Source organism: Lissotriton helveticus, chromosome 9, assembly GCF_964261635.1.
Source record: "Lissotriton helveticus chromosome 9, aLisHel1.1, whole genome shotgun sequence".
In the NCBI taxonomy this organism is placed as follows: Eukaryota; Metazoa; Chordata; class Amphibia; order Caudata; family Salamandridae; genus Lissotriton; species Lissotriton helveticus.
This window is the reverse complement of record NC_136070.1, coordinates 923004906-923030589: the sequence shown is the minus strand read 5'-3', so window position 1 is coordinate 923030589 and position 25684 is coordinate 923004906. Positions and strand designations below refer to the sequence as shown.

At 39.8% G+C, this 25684-nt stretch overlaps 1 protein-coding gene across 1 annotated transcript in view; it reads right to left on the bottom strand.

Annotated features, from left to right (window-relative positions):
* Positions 1–5492: 5492 nt before the first annotated feature.
* Positions 5493–25684, bottom strand: part of LOC144782005 (nesprin-2-like) — a 284781-nt gene continuing 264589 nt past the window's right edge. The window contains exons 9-12 of the mRNA XM_078661110.1: positions 15809–15899; positions 12563–12879; positions 12379–12440; positions 5493–9756 (exon numbers count right to left, since the gene is read on the bottom strand). Coding sequence (XP_078517236.1) covers positions 9525–9756; positions 12379–12440; positions 12563–12879; positions 15809–15899 — 702 coding nt within the window. The 3' untranslated portion in view covers positions 5493–9524. The remainder of the gene's footprint in view (positions 9757–12378; positions 12441–12562; positions 12880–15808; positions 15900–25684) is intronic.

Below are 25684 nucleotides of genomic sequence, written 5' to 3'. Positions count from 1 at the left end.
TTTAAATGTACTCAATGCAAGGCATGTGCGACTGTAATTGAAGGCAATATTTTTACTCATAACAAGTATACCATTCATGCTAATAAATTCACCAACTTCGAAACCAAAAATGTACTCTACCTGTTGCTTTGTCCTTGCAAAATGGGCTATGTAGCCGAAATGGCACGTTCACTGTCCACCCAGCTAACTGAACATTGATCTGCGATTAAAAAGTTAAAATTGACAGCTCCTCTCATTAAACATGATCTTGAAAAAGAACATAAAGCTTATGACATCAGATGGCATATATTAGAAAAAATTGAAATATCTCATGAAATCAAAAGCAACGAAGTTCACAAAAGACAAGAAGTTGTTTAGATTTTTGTACCTGATACATTTAAAAAGGGCCTCTTTAATGAGATCCCCTCGGAAAACGCCTTTAGATATAATGATCAAATCTGATATTTGTCTTTTCCCATACTGTCTAACTTCTATATTGACATAATTTTTTCCTGAAAATTCATGCTCAATACTATTCTCTGTTGTATGTTGAGTATCTCAGCATCTGCGTGAACATTGTCTAGAATTTTTCCGGAACAAGCATTTGCCATACTCCCCATGAGATTAGTTTCTATTCATTTTTTTCTCTGGTATTCCTATTCAGTTTTATTTATTATTAGTAATCACCATTTCGGGTATATACACTTATATTTTCAACTATTCCCTATCGAATCTTCATGTAGTACTCTTTGTTTTTCTATAAAATATCTGTTATGGCAATTTTGCCTCAGGTTTTAACAATTCACATCATGTGCCAGAAGTTCGCTGTATACCAACATTCATATATCTTAGCTCCGATGTCAGTTTCTATTCTTATTCCATTGTGTTAGTCCACCCTCTCTGTCAACGCTTTGCACGTCCATTTCCATCTGCGATTCTAATTAGATTCCACGTCTTACATTCTATGGATGTTCGTTCAACCTTATTTAAGCACTTTGGGGCAGATGTATCAACATCGAGATTTGCGAATCTCAAAAAGCGATTTTTTAGAAATCGCTATTTGAGATTTGCAAATTGGTATGTATGTAGAAAATCGAATTTTTTTTGCGATTTCTTAAAATTCCTTAATTGCGATTAGCAAATTGCGAATCACAATTAAGGAATAATTTCTCATTCATTTCTATGGGCCAGGAATCCCATAGGAATGAATGTGAAGTTATTCTCAATTTGCGATTCGCAATTTGAGAATCGCAAATTGAGAATAATTTCAAGGGTGCAAGGGTGTCATAAGGACACCCTGATGCACCCCTGAAATTCACATGTGTGGGCATATGGCGCACATACATGCCCTAAGGGCATGTATGTGCGCCACATGGCACCTTCACAAATGCAAAAAAGTGCTTTTGTGAAAGAAATCGCAAATTACCACCAACTTCAAGTTGGTGGTAATTTGCGATTTCTTAATGAGAAATCGCACAACTTGGGTGCTTCATACATTGCATTTAAGGAATCGCAAATTAAGGAATCGCAAATTTGCGATTTCTTATTTTGCACTCAAATTTGCTACATACATACCATTTAGCGAAAATAAGTTCGCAAACGTCGAAATGGCGTTTGCGAACCCATTTGAGCTTCATACATCTGGCCCTTAGCTTTTCCATCAGCTCAAATGTTCCGAAATATCCTTCGTAGACAACGCACCTGGTAAGTGAATTTCCTGTTCGTTCTTGACATCATGCCACAACTGGCCCGATGTCAAGTATCCAGTATTTTGCCTGTTCTCCCGTATTATCTTGACTGCATGGTTCACAGCGTCTCTTACTTGGTGACCGATACAAAAAGTTTTTTTTTCCTCTTGTGTATCGTATCGCTCTATCTGATTTCTTTTATTCATCGTGTTTCCTTTTACACCTGAGGCTCTCAGCCCGTGGGTATTTTCAAATGCTGGCATCAAATGAGGTTTATCAGCGTCTTCATCATCAGGAATTCCCTCATCATTATTACAAAGGAATGCTCTTCTCTGACTCCTTATCCTATATGTCAGTTACTCACAAAAAAGGTACATTTTGAGATTTCTTTATCCGGTTTGAAAAGAGCTAGAAGACTATGTGGCTATAAGGTGCTACACAAGCATTTTATTTATGTCTGTAGACTCTGCCTTACCCACTGTTGTTCCTTTACCGATTGGATATACATCCAAACCTTACTTAAAGGTTTATCATCGTATTTAGAAGGTACAGCTAGTTATTATGGCTATTTGTGCTTTGACCACAGTATCCTTTTTTTAGGTCTCAGCCTGCGAAAGACTGCGCACATGCGCAGTCGAGCTGGCGAGACTTAATGAGGTAGAGTGAGTTTCACTAGCGAGGTTAAGCCCCGCCCCTCTTCTCCATTGGCTGGCGTCCTAAACGGTGGCCAGCCATTGGAGAAGAGGTCCTAGTGACGTTCTTCTTTCTCTGTAAGCCCCGTACTTTTCAGACTGGCTTACTTGACTTACTGCTGGCGTAAAAGGTTTCTTATCTTCTTTATGGGTCCAGGTGGCCCCATAAAGAAGATAAGGAACCTTTTATGCCAACAGGAACTCAGTCTGAAAGGGACGTGGCTGTGTCATGGCGAGCGCTTGCTGTGCAGCCCAAACTTTTCCCGAGGTCCCTGGAAGTCTTGGAGCACCGAGGGGGCACTTCTGCTTCCAAGGACTTTTTTTTTATACTAAAGTTCTCCCCTTGGCCTCCTCGCCCCTTCTCTCTGCTCACTATCTTCTCACAGCCCTTCTCTTTAATAATCTGCGCTCCTTCCCGGACAGATACTCGGCGAAAATGCGTGCCAAAGAACTAACAACATGTGTTTGCCCATCCGCCGTCTTTATTGCGTTTGTATTTTACACTTTGTTCCGACACCTGGAAAACTGGCATGGGCTGGCGCCTGGAAAACCAATGAACCTCGTTCAAGGCCGTGGTCACAGCCCAAGTCACGGTGCCTTCTGTGTCCTCGCTCACACCCTGGAGGGCGTGCACATCATGTGTGATCCCCTGCACGCACAGTGCTATGAGGCCCTGTCAGTGGCACTAGCGACGAACACAGTGTTTCCACAAGACGGTCCATCAAGAAAATAAAGATCTGCTCTTCCTCCGGCAGAACCAGTGTGACTGACATCTGTAGACCACCCCCGCCCCCCCCCCCCCACAGGAAGGCAGGGGGCGCGACTAAAACCCAATCTCAGAAGTGACGGCTCAAATAGGCGGAGGTTCTAATGGAAAATAAACAGACCTGACCTTCTCCGGCCCCAGACCGGTCTGCTTGCACTCACCCGGGCCAGGGGGGGCTGTTCCTTAAGGGGAGGTGGGGGTGCACTGTTCGAGGTTGCTCCTTCGTATTCCCGCATATGGTGTCCTACCCCGAGGCAGAGCGGACCAGTGTACAGTGATCCCCAACAGCGTCCGGAGCACAGGGGGCTCCTAAAAGGGCGTGACCGAACCGAGGTGTGTGTCTGTGGGAGCCTCATTTTACTGAATTGTGGGGTCAAATAATTTGATCAGAATCTCACATCTGGTGAAATGAGAGCGCCATCAGCAGCAGCCAGGTCTCACCTTCCTAAGGCCAGCAGCTCAGTCGAGTTGCCTGTAGGAACACTTGCAACTAAATACAACGAACACAAAATCAACACGGGGAGGGGGAGGGGTAAGGGCAGTCTCAGCAAAATTCCCACAATGTACAGTGATCCCAGGTGTGATGGAATTTGTGTTCTTGCCATATGATGTGCAAATGAACTGTTTGTCTTTCGCACTAGTACATTTATTTTCTCACTTCACTTGCTATTTGAATTTATTGTGTGCAGAATCAACCCTGTCCTGGGAGGCTTGGGCTAAAGTGACAGAGGAAAACAAGCAGTAAAAATGCAATAAGTCTCGCCTTTCATTAAGTTAAAGCCATTTGCTTAGCTATACAATACCATTAGCAAAGCAAATGGCTTTAACTTAGTCAAAGGCTAGACCCATTGCATTTTCAATGTGTGTGTGTGTGTGTGTGTGTGGGTCAGTGTGTGTGTGTGGGGGGGGGGTCTGTGTGTGTGGGGGGGGTCTGTGTGTGTGTGTGTTTGTGTGTATGTGTGTGTGGGTCTGTGTGTACGTGTGGGTCTGTGTGTGTGAGTGGGGCTTTGTGTGTGTGTGTGGCTTTGTGTGTGTGTGTGGCTCTGTGTGTGTGTGTGGCTCTGTGTGTGTGTGTGTGCCTCTGTGTGTGTGTGTGGCTGTGTGTATTTGTGGGTCTGTGTCTTTGTGTGTGGCATTTGCGAGAGATTAAACTATTGGAATTGTAAATTACAATGCCATTTATTTATCTGTTTTCAAAACCAACACATAAATAAAAATGTTGTCATTTACAATGCCAATAGCTCTAACTTTTGCAAAGGCGAGAACGTTGCATTGTAAATGCTTGTTCTTATTCCATCTTTTGCAAAACTGACTACCCTTTTTCTATTTTCTCAAGTTATCCTACTGCCTCTAATAGTTGTATGCATTGCTCAGACCAGCTTTGATGTGTTTTTGACTGACTTTAACTTGATGGTCCTGTAAGCAATTTGAATATCTCTGTTTCACTATTCATTCCTACTCCATCTGTGAGATTGCACTCAGGGTCCATTCTTGGTACTCTTCTCAATTTTATTTTACTTTATCTTAAGTTTATTCACAGGAGCACTATTATTACTTTCTTTGCACCGTCCTTCATTTTTTCATTTGTTTCATCTGTTGGTGCTAGAGGGATTTGAGGGATTTTCTAGTTAGATGGTTTTATTGAGACTCAATGTACCTTTCACTTTCAGGCATTATTTTCCATGTGGCTGTCCTTATGAAGGCGCCATGTTCGCCGAAAAGCATGTAGATACATTGAAGAACCATCATTGAATGATTTTATAAGCCACCATTTTGTATTGTCTTACCCTGTTTCATATTTCACTGTCTTTATTTTTTCTGTGTATTGTTTGTATACATTGCGATTTCTGTGGGATTATTCAGACTTCCCAGGTCTGAAATTGAAGTTTTGTTTTGTCTTCTGTGTTGTTACTGTATTTAATATGGCTATTTATTCAGAACTCTCTAAAACACGTGCCTTGCAGTTATTTTAAATATTGTTTTGCATTAATAAAATGACATTTTTATAGTCGCTGGTGGTACATTGAGTCTATGGCTATCACCTTAGATTCATGGTCTGATATCCTTTTGAGACTAACCAGTTGCCTAGGGATTTTTTTCATGGACAATTGCATTTTCCTTGTCCTAGGAACTATCATTAGCAGCAGGGGGTCCTTATTTTTACATTGTGGAATACATCAACCCAAGCCTTTTTGTAACATCAGCACAAATATCTTCCTTTCTACCTGTTACTACACATCAAAGGAAAAGCTGGTTTCAGTTCAACAAGTGATTTCAAACTCTGAACTCACAAGGTCTTATTTAAGAGTAATTCAGCATTTTGATCAACTATTTGTATAAAAGTTTATACCATTGTACACTACTCGGTTCAAAGCCACTTGAAATGTTTATTGGAAAATATTTTTGCAAAAAGTTTAAAAACATTCAATTACATAATATACAAATAAGGGAAAACAGAAAAAAAATTCTGGGCTGTGTTTAGGAGTTGCTTTGTGTGCAGAGCAAAGTGCATAGTTGTCCAGCTTCCAGAGTGCACCATTAATCATCATATATTTTTTATTTTTACATATAACCATTTAAAGTTTGTATTACGTCTGGAGGGACATCGTAGACCCCAGTTAAATAATACCGATTAAGAACAACAAATAGATATTCTTAATGTCTGATACGAGGTGTCTTGGCCAACACTGGACTCATAGTCTAAGTAATAACAGGGCTGTGTTTATGCGGGTGTTCGGAACATTGTTACTTATAGACATGTTCATGAATAAATAGCAAAGAACATAAAGAGCAAAGTTGTATTGAATATCCAGAAAACAACCACTCACCTGCAGAATGTGTAAGCGGGTACTTAGGATTCCAAGAGACAACATGAAGTCTTTACCTCATGCTGCAGTGAAAGGTATCAATCATTGCACTCACTCACAGACACTTCATAGCGATCAGGCAATCATGCACTGGAAAGCATATTGAAACAAGAATGCAAGTGTAGAAGAAATTCACTTTTAACATAAAAAATAACACCATAAAAATGCCACACTATACGGAAAAGTACGGAGAATAACAGAGTAGATGTCATGTTCTCTTCTGCATTACCGTCTCATGGCATAAAATGCTTAAATGCAAACTGTGCACAGATTTAATATGATTAGAAAAGGCAACATAAACCCTCATGCTAAATGTTACATGGATTCTTGTTTGCGTACTAAAGAGTACATGGCAGTGCTTAATTTGTAAAAGAATGTGTGGCTGTGCCCTATGCTCCACTCAGAAGCTTGTGGCCAGTACTATTAAATGTCCAAATATGAAGATTGCGTATTTTGTGTATCTTTACTCCTCTACCAGACATTCCCTGCACCTTTATCTCACTCTTGCAAGTTCCTGCTTTCCCCCTTTGCAGTGGTTTTCGCATCTTTCTCTTCCTCTTCCTCCTCCTTCTCCCTTGTTGTGTTGCTACTTCTTTTGATCTCTCTAAATGTCTGACCAGGAAGTAGAAGTGCCAGTCCCCAAAAATGTGTGCTGGAAGAGCCCACCGGCAACCACCGGCTTAAATTAAGCACCAGTACATGGACTGTAATGCTTTGGAGGCTTACATCACAACATAGAGCTGTCATGAGCATGTCACTTTTGCTATGTGGAAAAAATTGGGATCTGCCATTAGAGAAATGTTATCACCAATTAAATGCACCCACTACTTGTGCAGCATAAGGGATTTGACTTATAATAGAGAGAATGTGTTTGCTTTAGCATGATATTCACTTAAGCAATTAACAGAAATTGATTAACATACACTTAGTTGTGACAAATTGGAGTTGATCTACCACAATATCGAGTTTTAAATAATGCCCATTGAAAATAATGTAACCAAAATATCAAATATAACAATATTGTGAAGGTAGGTATATAGAAGCAAGTACTGATTTACTATTCTTAACTCCACATCTGTTTACTATGATGACATATATATCACCAAGTTGTATAGGAATGGAGTTGAGGATAGTAAATCTATACTTAGCTGTATACACTCATATTCACAAAATTGTGGCGGTTGATATTTTGAATACCATATTATAGCAGGACAATTTTTTGCCATTTGATATTGTGACACAAATTTCCGCGCTTGAAACTACACTTAATCTGTGTGTAGCACGGTTCTAAATCTTCAATCTATGCATCCTAAGAACACTAGAGCAGAGGCAATAATACCCACCCAAACACTCGCACAGTGAAAACTAATGTTGTGGGTCTCTCCCAAACGGCTGGTGGACCACCCTTTCTGCCATTTTAACCCATGCATCCTCATCCTTTTAAATAATAAAGCAGTGTGGGTAGGTGTCATAGATGATGTAATCATTAAACATGTATTTGGTAGGCAGGTAATTAATTTTCTTTATAAATGTTGACCTCATTCTTCATCTCTAACCTTTCACTTCCTCAGAAGTGATTTAGTTCAAAATCGGAGGTCCAGGTGTTGGAAAAGAGTTTGTTGAGACTTTGTTGCTGGGACAATTTGCCAAGATCTTGTTAAAGCAGTAGGAAAATTCTGCGGGAAATGGTGGTGACAGAAAGGGAGTGGTGTGTCCCTCACTCTAAGCAATCATGGGCACCATGTTTCCAGTGCTGGAAAGTTCACTACAAAATCTTTGCTAGTAAATGTGTTAGTTTAATCTGTGCAGGGGAAGAAAACGATGAATACAACATCTACACTGCATTGCTTTGCCACATGAAAACCTAGCATTGGAAACACTTAGGGACAGATTTACCAGCTCCTTTCACCTCCTTACTGCTATTGCGTCACTTTTTTGGGACGCAACGGCGGCGCAAACACTGCGGGCTAGTTACTATGTGACGCATTTAGGAAGATGCGCCACGTTGTAAAGCCCTGCGTCACATACTACCTGCGTTAGGTATAATGCATGCCGGGTGGGCGTTCCCGCGCAGGAAAGCCTCATAAAAGTGACGCCGCAGTGAAATCTACAAGATTTCACTGTGTCACTTTTAGGACTCTGCTGCGTCAAAACCTTCCGCCTGCTTGAAGCAGGCGTAAGAAGTGACTCAGTATAGTAAGTATAGGCCTCAAAATACATTGCTAGAGCTGCGTTATGCTTGCGACACAACTCCTGCGTGAATTTTAGGCCAACAGATGCATCAGAATTTCTGACGCATCTGTTAATTCTTGCGCCATGGAGCACAGTATTGTAAATACAGCGCAACCATTGTTGGGCAAGGACATTTGATGCTGGCGCAAGGAAACTGACACATCTATGCAGATGCGTCAGTTCCTTGTAAATCTGCCCCTTAGTATACGAGGACATCGACTGAGTGGTCTACACTATGGATACTTCTGGAACATCATGTTTCTGAATGTGGTGAGTAGCATTATATGGAGCACTGTGAGCGGTGCGGGTGTGAGTGCCATGGAAAGGACTATCTGCTGGACACGTGGATAAATGACTACGGTAAATGAATACGGTACACATGTTTGACACGCTTTGGTACGGTAAATGAATACGGTACACATGTTTGACACGCTTTGGTACGTCTGTACACACTGTGAGGACTTTCATAACATTTAGAAGCAAGTGTTGAACTGAAGGACAGGCTACTGGAGTCAGTGTCACAACAGACTGATCCATTGTTTTGGCATGCATAAATGTGTATATTGTTGAGCATCTTACAACATTCTTTTTGAAGATCAACTGTCTGAATTGTTTCCAAGACCACCATAGCTGTGGGGTTGCATGGGCTCCGTGGCAATGAGATGGTACCTTGAACAGACTAGACTTGTGTTAATAAAAACACTCTATGATTGAATATTGTATTATTGGCATACATAAACGCTGGGTTCGTTTGTATCAGAAGAAACTTTTACATTTCAGTTGCACCGATTGAATATGCGTTAGAGGTCCAGAAGTCTTAGCCTATCCGTTTTTCGCTGAACTGTAATGAGCTTATGAACTTTCTGAAAATGTTCACATTGATTTGGGTCTTGCACATACATTGTTCTATGCAACGAATTGCTGCGGTTCTGATAACAGTCCATGCTGTTGTCCTCCAATTGCGTCTTTCACTTTGGGCCTCCATGCTTCCGTTGGCAAATGTATACATTTATTTTGATGTCCTCAGTGCTTTAAAATCTGTTTCATGATGAAATTTCAAAACATATTGCATGGTCCTAGCTCCAGAGGGACGACGCCTCTAACTAGGAAAGTATGCTATACAGGTTTTTCTACATTACACATATGTACAATATGCAATTACATATATTTACAAATTGAAAGGCAGGAAAATAAAGATATATGCCCACACATTCTCTGGTTAATTTCCAAAGCTGGGATTAGAGCACAAGTTTCTAGATCCCAAAAGTGCAAAGAAGCGATGATACCACCTGAGCAGGGACTAAGTGGGGGGCGGGCCATTCACATACTGCAGCATAAAATGGCGAGACCAGGCCCTGCGGTTAGCCAGAGGGCAGGTAGAATCCAGAATATACAACACAACAATCCCCGTCAGGAATAGCAGTGCTAGCAAAATGGACACCAGTACCAGCATCTTGAGCCAGGTAAGGAAAGACCGCTTCTTGAATGGCGGGCGCATCGCAGGGTAAGCAGAAGGCAGCAGGCGTTCAGCCCTATAGAGGAAGAATGTACAAGGGAAGATCGTGAATGTCTGTTACTGTTCATTATCAATAATATAAACCTACAATAAGGTATCAATAAAGAATAATCCATAAAAATAACATTTTACGTGGTTTGAAAGTGTCAACCTACTATAATTACTTGAAAAGATGCCCCTTCTTACTTTTCACTAAACTCAATGTACACTAATAGTTTCTGAGTTGACATTTTCCCAAAGCTCATAGAAAAGCCACTACTAACCAGTCAAAGTGAAGAATCTGAAAATGTTTGACTCTCTTTATGGGTGGCCGTTGTTTTACTACCAATGCACAAGCTGTTGTTTGTCAAGAATCGTAATTAAGTTATAAGAATTTTATCTCACCTGATAATTACTGGGTGCAGTATAGTTTGCATACCCTGGTAAATTTCGACATGTCACATCTGTCAGATTTTAACTTGGGCGGAAAAACATGGCAATTACCAGGAGATGCGGATATTGATGCAGAAAGCACCAAAAGCCACATGCTATTTCCCATTATCTGGAAAAAATGTATAATATGCGCTGTTTATCGTGCCCTATAAAAGAAAAATCCCCAGGTACGTTACTTATCAGGTGCAATAAAGATTGCACCAAATTAGCAGGCAACTCTAATGAGGGCCTATGGGCCACATGTATCAACAGTAACTTGCGAATGTTTTGCAACCACTTTCACAGTCACAAAACATTTACACATACCGTTACGGTTCGGTATTGGGAAGGAAAGCCCTAAACATACCCCTTCCAAATACCAAAATTGAAACCCATTTTGCAATTCGGTAACAGGTTTTCCGAATCACAAAAAAGGGTATGATACATGTAAAAAGCCTTTTTTTTGCGTCCGCAAACTGGGGATTCTGTGAATCGGCAGTATCCCAACTCAAAATTGGTTGATTCAAGTGGCCCTATATCTGTCAGGAACCTGGTGATGCACCACTTGATCGCAAGTCAGTCCCCACTTTCCCCTAAACTCTGAGACAACAGCCATAGGGTGTGGCTTAACTGCTCAAGCAGCCGACTTTGAAGCTGGGGTTTGGGGAACCAGGGGGCATATTATCAAGGGGGTTTATCTCCGCTTTTTTGGCTTTAAAAGCCAAGAAAGCAGGGATAAAATTATCTCCCTATTACCTAGCTGTCGCTAACACCAGTTAGCGACAGCTAGTAGGAGATAGCGACCATCTTGGGCCCCACTTTGCATGTCAGTGATATTTATCACTAATGACATGCAAAGTGGGCGTGCCAAGATGTTAGCGACTGGAAACAGTCGCTAACATCGCTATCTCCTATTACCAACTTTTGGTGATATTCGCGCTAAGCGCGAATATCTCCAAAAGCTAACACCTGCCCTGAGCAGTTCTTAGCCATGTTATCCAATGGGAGGTGGATAACATGGCTAAGAGCATTAGCTCGGTAATGCATGAATATCGCTGACTTTTCAGCGATATTCATGCATTGCGGCCGTTTTTTATCGCATTTGCGATAAACCTTGGTAATACCAAGGTTTATCTGCGATAAAAATCGCAGCAGCTCAGCGGTAAAATTTTGTCTCTAACCAAGCAATAGCGATAATTATCGCTATTGCTTGGTAATATGCCCCCAGGTTCGAGTCAGGCGGGGAGGCTAAAGCAGCCTTTGATTCTAAGCAAATCATGTAATCTCCCCGTTCCTAAAAAATAAAAATACAACAAATGTGTTTGTCTGTAATGCAACTGGTGGTCAGGTAAAGCGCTCCGATACCTTCGGGTCGAGTTCGCGCTGTATAAAACTGCAACAACGGAAGGTACAGCACCGACCCAGGAACCCAGGGAATAGAGTAGGGGGGATAGAAACACACTGGTCCAAAGTTGGGGGTGATAATGCTCGAGAACCCACTCGTCTTGGGGTAACATTCCTCATAGACACAGAAATCACCTCTTTAGAGGGAGAAGAACATAAATATAAGAAATGAAATACAAAAATTACAGAAAAGTCTCAGTCGAACACCCATTGAACCCGGCTCTTCACGAGGAGGCAGGTCTGCAATGAGGCATTGTCCAGACAAAGAAAGAAACAAGATATAGTTCCATAAAGGCAGCCGAGGGATAAAGAACAAGCAATTGAAGGGAGCGCAAGTCAGGGTGTGAAGTGACAAGCAGAAAAGCCAATGCAAGCACGAGAAGTTGCCAGGCACCGACCCAAGGGACTTTTAAGTATTGTCGTCTGATGACCCAGCAATGACCTAACGAAACAAATTTTAAAAAATGTAGGAGTGAAGGCCCTTGGCATGGCTTACAGCCTACCAGACGACAACTCCCAGTCTCCCATCTTCGCCAAGAAAATTTTTCTTGTTGCAAAGTTTGCTTGCCGCTTGTTTGACAAGGTTTTATTATTTGGTGAGCGGAAGAACCCCTTGCGTGAGCTAGATGTTGTATCAAGAGCTGTTAATGATTCACACAGAGAATAACAGTCGGCAGAGTATATTTGCACTCAGATGGCCCTCTCTGTATAAACACAAACTATATCAATGATATGCAAGGCCTATTCCTTTAAGTACTTCAGGGGTATCTGTTGCCCTTCACCCCTCTCACTGATCCCCTGTGGAGTCCAAACAAAATCGCACCTTTTTTCCATCGTAACCTTAACTTCTTGTGAACAGCGCTGTCTTTGCTTCATCAACGGCTTCTGTAAATATGAATTCAGTTGAACAGTAAATGACTGAAGCCTATTTGGATAATATGATTTTGTTTTACAAAATTCCAACATCAAAGTAGTAACCAAAAGCTGTGTGTGTTTGTGGCACTCACCTGTACGAGCCTGGATGTGGCTTTTGGTTGCTGAAAATGGTGAATTGTACCCTGTTGCATGGGACAGCAATTGTCATTTTTGTTTGTCTCATATTCCGTTGGGACACACCGCTGTTCTGAGGTGGAGGGTGTCGAACAAGGTGTTCCATGCTTTTCTGGTACTTCCCAAAGTGTCTTTGTGTGTGTCTGTCCCAGCCAAGTTTCAATTTGCTCTGGGTTAAATGTAGGGCGGTCTGGCTGGAAGCTAATGCCATTCATATTAATTTCTTGTTTTTTGACTCTCGGTGGTTGTTCATTCCGTTCAGTCGGTTTGAGAACTGAGGAGACCACAAACAACCAAGAAAGGCTCAATTCAGTCATACTGCCTATCTATCAAAAGTACTTTATTTCTATAAAATAAATTCTTATAGAAACATTACACACATTTCCCTATTCATACAAATAGACAATTTTAAATAACCTAAAACAGCAGTACACATTATTGAAATCTATACAACAGACATATAAACATTACAATTTCTCAATTCCAAGATTCAATAGTCCACAAATTCCGCATATGTTTAAAACAGTTTACAACAATAATCAAATTTAGCTAATAGCAAACAATTAATTTTGCCCCAACAAACATTTATAGCATACAATGCGCATAACAGCTTATCTGCCATACAGAAGGATTATTTATTTCCGTGGATATTACATTTTTATGTTCTTGAGTTAAAGTCGCAAAATTAGCTTCTCAAGAAAACCATCAATCTCAAATTCATCAGTTGGAGTTTTCTCTGGATATAGTAGTTTGGAGTGTTCTACAAACACACGAGGCATTCACAAAGGTAACTAGTGAGTAATATTCACATGCAATTTACTCTTACACTTTTGAGGAACTGTAGTATTTTTGGCTATTCACAAAATAGGAGTGTAAAGTTACTCAAAAGTGTAGACTAGCATGTCTACATCCCATGAAAAAAGGGGCATTGCCAAATTTATGAGTGTAAATTACTACTCCTTATAGGAAATAATGTTGGATCAAAGTAAATTGTTTTAAATTGTTAAAAATATAAATAAATATAATTTAGTGTTAAACGAAATTGAAAAGTATAATATATTTAACATTTAATCATAAAATATTTTAACAACCTTCTTTAATTTATAAATTATTATAATATTACGTTTTACTAACATAAGTCAATTATTTTTAAATAATTCTTTGCATCACTTTTATTAATTATTAAAGCATAATTAAAAATGGATTTGTTTTACTTTATGTGGGAATTTATTTTTTAATTTAATCTTTGAAAAAATCATTTTAATTTAATGTACTATATCTATATAAATACAAAATTTACTACAAAATTAATGTACTTGTGCCCTAGCATTTTTATTAATTTGTTCTACATTTAAAATAAATATATGAGATTTATTGACATTAATATTAAACATGAACATATTTTTACTATTTTTTTCTCCTTATAGAAATATTTTTACTTTTCCCTAAACTTTACCATAGGGAGACTCTACAGTTGGGGTGGAGATCTCCATACAATAAAGCATAGGGGAAAATTATTTTCTATGGGATGGTGTTGGAGTATCAGGGATTGGCGAGGTGCAGTGATGTTTCTTTTTGGCAGTAGCACCTTGCACGTGTACATTTGGCTCCACCCCCTTTTTCAGGGGTGACAGTTTGTAAGCCTACAGTTTTGAGTAACTTTACACTCTGATTTTGTGAATAGAAAAAAGTGGTAAAGTTGCTTAAAATTGAAAAAGTAAATTGCACATGTAAATTAGTCACAAGTTTAATTACTGCTGAGAATACCCCCGGTAGTATTGGGCTAGGAGTAGCACAAAAAGGAGGGTTTGTTCAATAAATGGAAATACTCAGATGAAGGGTTAACTAATGTAACCTGTCATAGACATATTTTCTTTGCAATCCTGGAACCTGTGAACAAATGCGGAATACTTACTAAGATATGGGTGTGGCGCCGCGGCCAGGGCGACTGACGCTGGAATCTGGGGACCACGGTTCGATCCCCGGCTCCGGCGGCAGGGTAGCCCAGCACCATGTGACTCTGGGCAATAGCTCGCTTAATCTTCCCGACGGCCCCCAGCGCCTAGAGACCCTTACAGGTGATTGTGCGCTTTACAAATGTGGACTTTACTTCTGCTCTCTCATAGCGCTGGTGCACGCCAAGCAGCAAAGTGCCAACAAAGGCATCCTTGAACCATGGTGCAAGGGTGCGTGCATTATGAGCAGGATTGTTTTTGTGCAGGAAGGAACACCTTCCTGCGTAAAAACAATACTTGGTGCCATTTCCCTCTTTCTATGTGTGCTGCAGCACACATAGAAAGAGAAAGTAACGAGGAGAATTTAAGATATTTCTCCCGTAACACCAGCATCGGGAAGGCATACAATTTTAGTGCAAACCTAGGTTAATGCCTTTAGTAAATCTGGGTTTAAGTCAAATTCCATGGGAGGATAATTCAGAACTCTAATGCTCTACCCATGGAATGCCTCTCTGATGCAAAGCCTTGCATTACTTTTTTTTTTACTAGGCAATGCCACGCAAAAACATGCTTTGCATCACTTAGTAAATCCTGAAATACTTTTTATGTTGAGCTGAGTCACTTTTTAACCCAGCTCCCATGTAAAGTGTTAGTAAATCTGAGCCTTGGTGTTTACCGAATCAAATTCAGCATGCTTTGGAATTTACCACCCAAATGTCCAACCTTACCACACAAATGTCCCCTACAACTATTAGCAAGTTTAGCTGAAGTGCACACCTCTGTTTGTACAGGGATCTGATTGGTGCATAAGTCTCTTTTATATTATTTTTCCTGCCAAATGTTACATTTTGTGCAAATACTTTGTTTGAAATGGTCTCTTCTGCAAATAAATGAATAAATAACGTACAATCATGAATAGGACTGACATACATGCTGGCCTGAGAGCTGCAGATCATGTTTGTCTAATCCATGGTGATTCCAACAGCTGCGTTTAAAGTTCGCCGAAACTTGGATATAAACACTTCATTACTTCTCTAAGTGGGAGGCACCATCATTTCTTAACAGCTAGCTCTCACATCCACAGGCCTCACCTTAGGTAACATAATTCCTCCTGCTTTGCAACAGTTAGAGAACAGAAAGGGGGAGGTTTAACCAGATAGCTCTGGTCCCCTGCTTGGGAATGGAGAAGGCTTAATACTTGGGGCAGGAATTAGAGTTGGTCGTTGACAAAACGAAAGAAACACTTACCAGGGCTGCAGTGTTGGTTATTCAAATTGCTGTTAGGGTCTGCTTTGGAGTTTATGATGCCATTGCTTCTTTTCGCACCACCAGGCAGATCCTAAAAAGACCAGAAGGACAAACTTGTAGAGTAAAGACAAAAGTACGGGAAGACAACTCATTTTACTCTATCCTTTATTACAAGCATGCAGGCATTAACATTTTGGCAAATGAGGAAAGATTTGACCGCACAAGATATTTCTTTCTTTAAGTGTTTAATAGGTTTATATTACACAGATATGACGTCGACATTTTAGAGTGATTTATAGCTTCAAGAATAGAGTAATAAACGTGCAATTAAATAGCAATACCAAGTATCAGCACATTTAATGGTTTGTGGGAATTAAACAATCAAAAACAAATAATCTGAACAAAAACAGGTTACAAACAGACAATATCTAAACAATTTTGTATGAATATTTACAAATGAACAAAGTGGAAACTTTCTCAGGAGTCCCTGGTCATCAGGAGTTACTGGGCTCAGATTGTGTCAACCAGAGCTGTTTACCACTGTTGTCCATGGACTAACCCTACTATTAGACCTAAAACCGGTCATTCTAAGGCTTACTCAGGCAGGGGTTAGAATTTACAGTCTCAACAAGCCACACTTAAAGGTCAATAATGGAAATAGAGTACTCAGTTAGTGCTTATTGATTTTAAAAATAGTTACTTTACTATGAATCAAATAAAACACAATTCCCTGCATACAAGCTTTCAGAAGGAATAAACAGTAAGTGAATTATCATAAATCCAGAAAAAGCAGTTCCTAGTGAGAGCAGTATGTACCACCTTCGTGGCGGGCAACTTTGCCAGGTGCTCTTGTACTACTGTCACTCTGATTGCCATGGCCCATGTGAGGGAGCTCAGGGTGTGCTCAAGTCCCCCTCCCCAATGCGCACAATGCATATGCTGTGTATACCTCCCTGATCGTGGGTTGCGCATTGTATGGTATTATCGGGATGCATTTGTGTCTCTAGCTCTTTCAGCTGATGTGTGACAGGATATGCATCATCGTACACATCAAGGGTGAGCGGACACAGTGTCAGCACCAGTCAGGGAGGTGATGTGGAGATGACTATGCTTGTGTTTCTTTTATGATCCCACACTAATAAGTTTTTCCATGTGCCAGACCTAAAACCACCACCCAAATTGTGGGTTGCCCACTCCAGGCGAGTTAATGGCTGCTGGTGCTGATCTCTCTGTCACAATAATTTGGGTTCTTGGTAATGCTGACCACAGATGACAGTCTGAGTGGTTGTAGGATGTCACAGCCTTGTGGCACTTCAGTGATTCCTTGATGCTCCTCACGACATTGTGGCGCTGACGTGGGGAACTTAGATAGATTTAAATTCCTGGATACCCTCCAATCATTGAGGTATATAATTCAGTCACACTGTTGTTACTCCTTATGAACATCCAGATTTTATCCTCATGGTAAGGCACACATCTCAACTTGGCACACAAGCAATTTCTCAGGTGTGTTATGCCTTGGCTCCTTTACAGGCTCACTTTCCTGGAGTTTCATCTTGTTCATGCAAGGCCAACACCTAAGTCCTTCCTAAGCATTTGGTCAGCTGTGCTTCTCCATAGAGTCCACTGAAACCACCACTGGGTTGGGGCTCAGAGCAGTAAGGTCAAGCCTCAATACACTATGCAACAAAACAACTGCCAATACTGCCAATTTACTTCTACTCTTAGTTTTGAAAAACACATTGATCTGAAACAATATGTCATATAGACTTCTCTTTCTGTCTGAAATAAATCTTATTCTTTTATTTCGATTTTTTCATATTAAAATTTACACATTTAATACAATTTTAACATATAATTGACATTGGCACCTTATAAAATCATCAAATCAACTAAAACTTTCTTTACTTTGTCAGTCTCTCATTCTCTCATACTCTCTTCATACACTCTTACATTCTCTATACAACCTTTCCACACACTCTAAGTTTCAAATTCAAAAAGAAGAAATTTTGCTTGCATTATTTACAAACAACAGCCATGGGACACAAATTCACGATATCTCAAACGATTTTTTGCACTTAAATGTCATTGAGAATTCCTAAGGCTGGAAGAAGAACTGGTCTACGCGTTTCGAACTCCCCAAAAATGTGAAGAGTTCTCGTCAGGACCACGTAGCTGGAAAACGAAACAATAATGGTATTGCGTAAGCTAGGGATGCCCTCAACCTCTTAACTGTATTTAGTGGCAGATTGGTGAACCTCTTACCTTGACACTGTTCAATTCAATGGTTCTCAGTTGGAAAACTATAAATAAAAACAGAAATGCAAACTCTCAGTGAGCCACTTACACTTAGCTGTGCTTTCAATAAGCTACTTATACCAACTATGCCCAACGCTTGACATATCTCAAAACCGTGCTTCACTTACAAAGATGTATTCTCGAGGTGCCCATCTATTTTGGAATGAGAAATGATTGCTGCCGAACCTGCAAAAAGAGGAGATTCTGTCTAGACTCTCAATCTCCTTAAAAGTGCAATACGTTATAACGATTGTTTATAGTAGTTGAAACTTACTTATCCAGAGGCTCTCTTGAAGTTTCTACCTTCAGTTTTTTTGTGAAAGCCAAATTCTTTTATCATGAGCGTCCCCACAGTGCTTGTAACCAGAAATGATACGTTGGATTATAGCGGCTCTCAGACCGACCGGGAGCCTGTCTCTATGTAAATTCCTTAAGCTGCATAGTCTGTTCTGCTATTTACCATAATCTGCTGATCTGGGAGCATCAAACACTTCGGTCTCAATCCTTACTTCCGCGTTCAAGCGGAATAGGCGTCGTTTAGCTCAACGTTGATGCACATCATATTACGGACGGGTGTACCACAGAGCTTTCTGGGAAATGTGGTTTTACAGTTGGAAGTCGATTTAGACAATGTAATGGGATCAAACAATGTTGAATTTGTTTAATAGTATGGCAAAATCTAGTCCATAATAATGCTTATGCCAATGTTTTTTGTCAATAATCCGATCTTTCTGGACATTTAACTTCAGTGTGAGGTGCTCGGAGTTGTACTTTCTGAAAAAGTCTTTTCTGGCTATGATAGTGTTAAACATGGACACTTCGCAGATTAGAAATTTAAATGAAATGTACTTGAAAAATGCACTGAGGAATTACACGTAAATTGCTTGTCACAACGTTCAGTGAATTTGTATAAATGAACTGCTGGTGGTAAATACATATGTCGATTGACATATTGAAGACGAATTCTATGCAGGTGATTTAAGAAAATTAGTACTTTTGGGAGGGAGGCGTTTGACTATGTGAATCTGGTGCTCCACTTCTTCCTTGGGCTGTAATCTGATTGCATCAGTTATTTGATTCGGACAGGTTGTCGTACCTTTTGCCCAAGAAAAATGGACATCGGAGTTCGCACATTGCAGTAAATTAAGGGGCAGATACTGAAGGGCTCAGTGGTCCACGAGTTCTACAGACTCACGTTACATTATGATCTGTTTGGGGCATTTCTATCAGGTGATCTTCACCACCGGATATGGCTCACTGAGGAAGGAAGGACAATTTTCATTCCACATTTTTGGAACGGGCACTAACTTAATCTGTAAATTTCCAATATTTCGTTTAGGCCAACGACTGCTGTATTAAACTTTACAATGAGCATTGCCTTTCTCCTGGAGAGTTTCTCTTCTATGTCGCCTCCTCTAGGGTCATGTTCAACTTTTGAAATGGCAGTCCATCTGAGGTCCTTTTCTGTGTGGTTGTTTAGTTTCCAATGGTTCACCAATGGAGCTGTCTGAATATTCTTTTTGATTCTTGATTTATGTTGAGTAATCAGAGTTCTTATTTCTTGGTTTGTTTTGCCGATGTATAGCATATCGCATGGGCATTTTATTCCGTATATGACATTACGTGATTTACAATTTGTAAATGTCTCATGTTTCCAGTGTGTTTGATTATTTTGGAATAAAGCTCCTTCTTCTGTCGTTGCACAACAAACGCAGGTTCCGCATTTGTGGTGTCCTTGTATTGGAGGCAGGCCTACAAATGATCTTACTGTAGTTTGATTTTTTTGCGGTAATGCTGCACGCACTAGTTGGGTAGCGACACTTTGGTCTTTTTTTAAGGCAAATAGCGGTTTGTTGTTCAATGTCTCATGCAAGTTCTTTACCAGGTGCCAATTCTGATTGATTACTGTTTTAGGAAGTTTAGAATTTGGGCACAAGGTGGATATGCACACGATTCTCTTGAGCGGAGCCTTTTCTTTCTTTTCCAAGAGCACTTCTCTTGGTGTACACCAAGCCCGTTTCATTGACCTTTTTAGAAGTTTTTTGGGGTACCCGCGTTCTTGTAAATTTTCCATCAATTTTGTAGCATGTAACATATATTCATCTTTGAAGTGGCAGTTCCTTTTTATTCTGAGATATTGGCCGTATGGCAGGTTTTCTCTCAAGTTCCTAGGATGATTGCTATTGAAGTGAAGTGCTTTGTTACGATCAGTTTGTTTTTTGAATAGCGTGGTTACCAGCCCTCCTTCAGCTGGATAAACTTCCACATCCAAAAAAGCCATTCTTGTCTTCGATTAGTTGATGCTAAACTTGATCTCCTGCGTTCGATTATTCACCCATTCATGGAATTTAATGAGATCTTCTTCGTTGCCGGTCAAGACGATGAAAACATCGTCGATGTAACGACTCCAATTGGAAATACATTCTGCAAAAGGGTTATTCTGGTATATTAACTTTTCTTCATATTTAGCCAGACCAGTTCTTCTTCCAGCCTTAGCAATTCTCAATGATATTTAAGTGCAAAATTGTTTGAGATATTGTGAATTTGTGTCCCATGGCTGTTGTTTGTAAATAATGCAAGCAAAATTCCTTCTTTTTGAATTTAAAACTTAGAGTGTGTGGAAAGGTTGTATAGAGAATGTAAGAGTGTATGAAGAGAGTATGAGAGAATGAGAGACTGACAAGGTAAAGAATGTTTTAGTTGATTTGATGATGTCATGAGGTGCAAATGTCAATTATGTGTTAAAATTGTATTGAATGTGTAAATTTTGATATGTAAAAAATCGAAATAAAAGAATACAATTTATTTCAGACAGAAAGAGAAGTCTATATGACGTATTGTTTCAGATCAATGTGTTTTTCAAAACTAAGAGTAGAAGTAAATTGGCAGTTGTTTCGTTGCATAGTATCTCCATAGAGTCCAGGCACCGTCTCCTGAAGGTTCTAACAGATGTTCCAGAATTTGTGTTCACTAACCAAAGAAGGAGGTTGGAAAAGGATAACTCAACCCTAGAGCTCAAAGATCTTCTTTATCCGACTTATGTGGCGACCCTCGGAAGCTTGTTTCCAGTCCAGGGAAGGCATGGCTTGGCAGTTCGGGCTGGACTGTTCCCATGAGGCACAGGGTCAGACTGATTTGCATATAACCATGTCTGAACTGGGGTGGCAGAGTGGGCTAAAGAACGGTGATGGATCAAACCCAGATCTTTTGACTGGGTGTGAGTGTTTGATTGGTTCAGATGCTCCGTCCATCACCACCCCCTTTTGTACCGCTTATGTGGCGACCCTGGCATCAGAAAAGGAATCTTAGCACACTGACTGGAAATTTCTGACCATCTTTATACACAAATCGCAGATAGACTCTGTATTCCTGCCATTTAGTTCTGTGTCTGGTTCTAAGCAGATCTGCAATTTTGGTATTTCCGTGCAGACTGGTCCAGCTATGGTATTTGTCCAGAGTGTGGTATGGAAGGTAGGATGGAGTTGGGAGTCTTTTGTCATGGAAAGACCAAAACAAACACAAAAAGATGTGCAGGCTGTCACTTGCAGCTACTCATGAATATTGAGTCCAGCCATGGTATTTGCCCAGATTGTGATGCTGTGTCCTCCTGCCCACAAAGACAAGCTCTGGGTCTCATTCCATATCACAAGAAGGCTTCATGCAAATGCATGATCGTTTCATGTGTGGTGCGGTAGGGGTCGAAGAATGATACAGCTTGCTAGGAGGACTCAATACAGGGGTGCACACTCTCCTGATCCTTAAAGGAGACATTTCTTCATTCCAACAAATATCTTAGCAAACCTTACTATACAATCAGCGGAATATTTCCATCCACATTGATGAGCTCAATGAGTCAAGATTATATGGGTAAAATAAGGAAGAAGAGGAGATAAAGGCTAAATTAGTGAAAATGAGAATGTGATGGTACATAAAGGCATAAACAGATTGAGAAAGTTGTGAATAATATTGAGAGTTGAGAGATTAAAACAAGTATTAAATACCCTGGCGGGTCTGACTCTAGAGTGAGCGGGTAGAAGGGGCATCCATAAAAAGAGTCCCAGTTGGAAATGTCATTCTTATCAAAGTCATGGACAGTTCCGCTCCCTTCACAAACAGAGGCGCGCAAGGAGTCAGATTTATCCAGCCCACTTGTAACCAGGGCACTAGCTTTTACTGTTCTCTTTCCCTCGGTGCCGTTTTCCAGCTCAGAATAATTATATGTCTTGCTGTTTTTAATCTTCTTTGAGGGAACACTCCTTTAAAGTCCCGTCGAGAATTACAAGATCAAAAAGTAGAAAAGATGTTAATCATAAGAATGCCACTTCTAAAGAATAACCTTAGGCAGATGGACAGTCACGGTACTACAGTGCATTACACAATGCAGCTACATGCTTCTAACTCTCTGGATCTTCGATAGGGCACTGCTGGTGCTTTGCTACATAATGCTCTGGTGCATATTTGACCATCATAGATGTGTTCTTTGTTGTTCTCTTTAACCCTCAAGCCCTCCACACACCCACCTGGGATTTAATTTGTTTTTGCTTTGCGGGTATTAGTGCACACATCAGTGAAACGCACTAAACCAGTTTCTCTAGATCACGCTTGTCCAACAAGTGGCACGTGAGCTGCTGGTAGCCCTTCATCTACCTGTATGCAGCCCAGCCTACTAAATTAGAAACTTTTGTCTTGGTTGAATTGCCAGTGTATATCTGACAGAAAAATGTGTTTATTTTCAGAACTCATGAGCTATTTAAAGGAAAATGGCTAATTTTAAAAAGATTTTTAAATGGGGCGTTGGAGACACTTTTTCCAAATGTTATTACCTTGGTACCAGAAGATTGTACTACTGAATATCAACACCAACAATATTATGGCATACTACAATTGAGGATAGAATAACGAGGGACTAAATGTTATTACCTTGGTACCAGAAGATTGTACTACTGAATATCAACACCAACAATATTATGGCATACTAAAATTGAGGATAGAATAACGAGGGACTAAATATCTAAAGATAAGTGCATATAGAGAAGTATACATTTGATATTCCTGACTCCACATCTACATACTCTGAAGAAATAAGTACCACACAGGTACATATCTGTAAAGTTAGGTCTAGACTTACTTATCTGTGGATATTTTTTTCACGATATTCTCTCCTCGATATTTTGTCCCATCGATATTGTTTATTCGATATTCAGAGGGCTGACTGTGCCAGAGGCATTGCAGCTATGTCTGTTATGTATTACCTATATAGATGCATTACTTATTGACAAGATATTTTTTACATTATTGCTTGCACCCATGCCTGATGCACAGAGGTGATCACTGGTAGTAACCTTGCATATTTTGCCCACTAATGGAATCTTGTTTTTTTTACTCACTATTAAAACACTAGTAATATTGGTAGCTCTCTATCACTTTCTTTCAACATAGATCTTATTACAGAAAAGGTAGGACATCCTTGCTCTTGCCACATTACAGAAAAGGCTGGGGACACTTGCTCTTGCCACAATGCCTCAATAGCTGTGTTTTTTTTTCAATTTCAGCTACATAATTAAACCTTTTAATCTTCCCAAGGCCAGTCTGTACGAAATGGGCTATTTTGCATGGCAACAGTTTTTATAGCGTTTTGCATTTCTGTCCCTCCAGACTGCAGTGTCAAATTTGTGTGCTTACCAACATATTTCAAAATTTTTGTGTGTATGTGGTTGTGTATACTGTATATGCAGATATGCAGATGGTAATTAATTGCCATTGCTCAGTGAAAAAACTGATCATGACACATGAGGTCATGATACTACTCTCCTCCCTCAGCAATGGTAATAAACAGCATGTTATACCAACCAAAGTGAAGCACCCTTGAGCGCCATCCTGCTGGAAAATGACTTGTGAAAGTCACAGACTTTTATATGCAGCAGGCTGTAGGAAAGGATCAACATATGGCATATCTGAAGTCTGTTATTTCAGTAGTGATAGAGAAAGAGTCAGTGGCGGCAGATGATCTTTGAAAGTGGTGCGGCGAAATACCTGTACCACTATATATACACACATCTGAAACAAGAACAAACAGAGAAATGCACACCACCACACACACACACACCTTCCCACACCTACCTCCTTCTGCATGTTCATCTCCGAAGTGTTTTAGTGAAAAATAAAATTCTCAAACTTCCCAAACTTACATGATTAGTACAATAATCATAATGCAATTTGTAATACTAAACACAGTGATAACAGACTAGAAATGGAACTTGACCAACTCACAGCAGGCCTGTGGGTGTGTCCTCCAACATCCTTGAAATGTGTAATTTTATTTTCATTTCTTTAACTTTGTTGTCTTGGTTTAATATTTCACTTTCTTTTACCTGCCCTTTTGAGGTTCTTTATTTTTCTTTCTTTAGTTTCGTTTCCATCGTCTATCTTTTTATACCCAGAGATGTATCTCCTTCCATTTATCTGTCAATAAAACTGTTCATTATTGGTTATCTTCTCTTTGTATTTTGTTTTCCTACCTTCGTTTTTTCAGTTTTTTCTTTTCTTCCTTTAAGATTTTTCTTTCTTTTTCTTTCCCAATGCCCCTTTCTTTCTCTTCCTTTACAATAATATAGCTCAGTAAGGTGAATGCTTGCCGTTGACACATGATTCACTGCAGGGCACGAGTTTTACTCCTGGTGTGACCAGCTCAGTTTCTCATCCTTGCAATGTCAAAAAACTGAGTACTGGTAAACTATAACTCCACTAGTTACAGTGCTAAGTGATGCCAGAAGTTGGTATGGAATGCAGTGTCAAATGCGATTCATTATTAGAATGTTTACTTTGCATCTGTACACTGTTTTTGTGTCTACCTTTCTTTCGCTTTCTTTCATTCTCTTTTTTTCTACCTTTCTTTCCTTCTTCCTTTCATTTTTTTCCATTCTCTTCTTTGTTTTCTTTTTGTTTTTATTTGATGTGTTCCTTTTTCCATTCTTTCGATTTTGTTTCCTTTTTTTCTTTGTGTTTCCTTCTTCTCTGAATTTGTTTTTTCTTTCGCTCCTTTCTGTTCTCTGTTTCTACCCACCTCCCCACTTCTTTCTCTGAAATATATAAACAACTTGTTCTTGTTGGAAACAAGCCTATCCAGGTCCTCCATAGTTATGCTGTTACTGAATCAACAATAAAGACATATTTTGGTTTTATAATCATTTTACGACGCTGTAAAACAATATAAAAAGAATTGAGTAGGACTCGTTATTTTGCAAACCATTACTTTGAATGCTTTTACTACAAAGTTATTACTTTGCAAGTACCGTTACTACGCAAGTTTATAGTGCGCATGCTTTTATTTTGCAACTCCTTTTAAATGTATTAGAAATACTATTACTTCACATTTAAATACAACGCAAACAACTACAATGCATTTTAGGATCGTTTTAATCAAAAATCAATGCTTTTAGTAACCTATCCCCTGGGACGGGATGCCAGGAAAATAGGGGTTTTGGGTGTGATAATTTAATATAATATATTTATTTTTCCTTTTTTTCATTTTCATCAAGCCGCTCTTTTACTCGTTTTCATACTATATTAATACTGTAG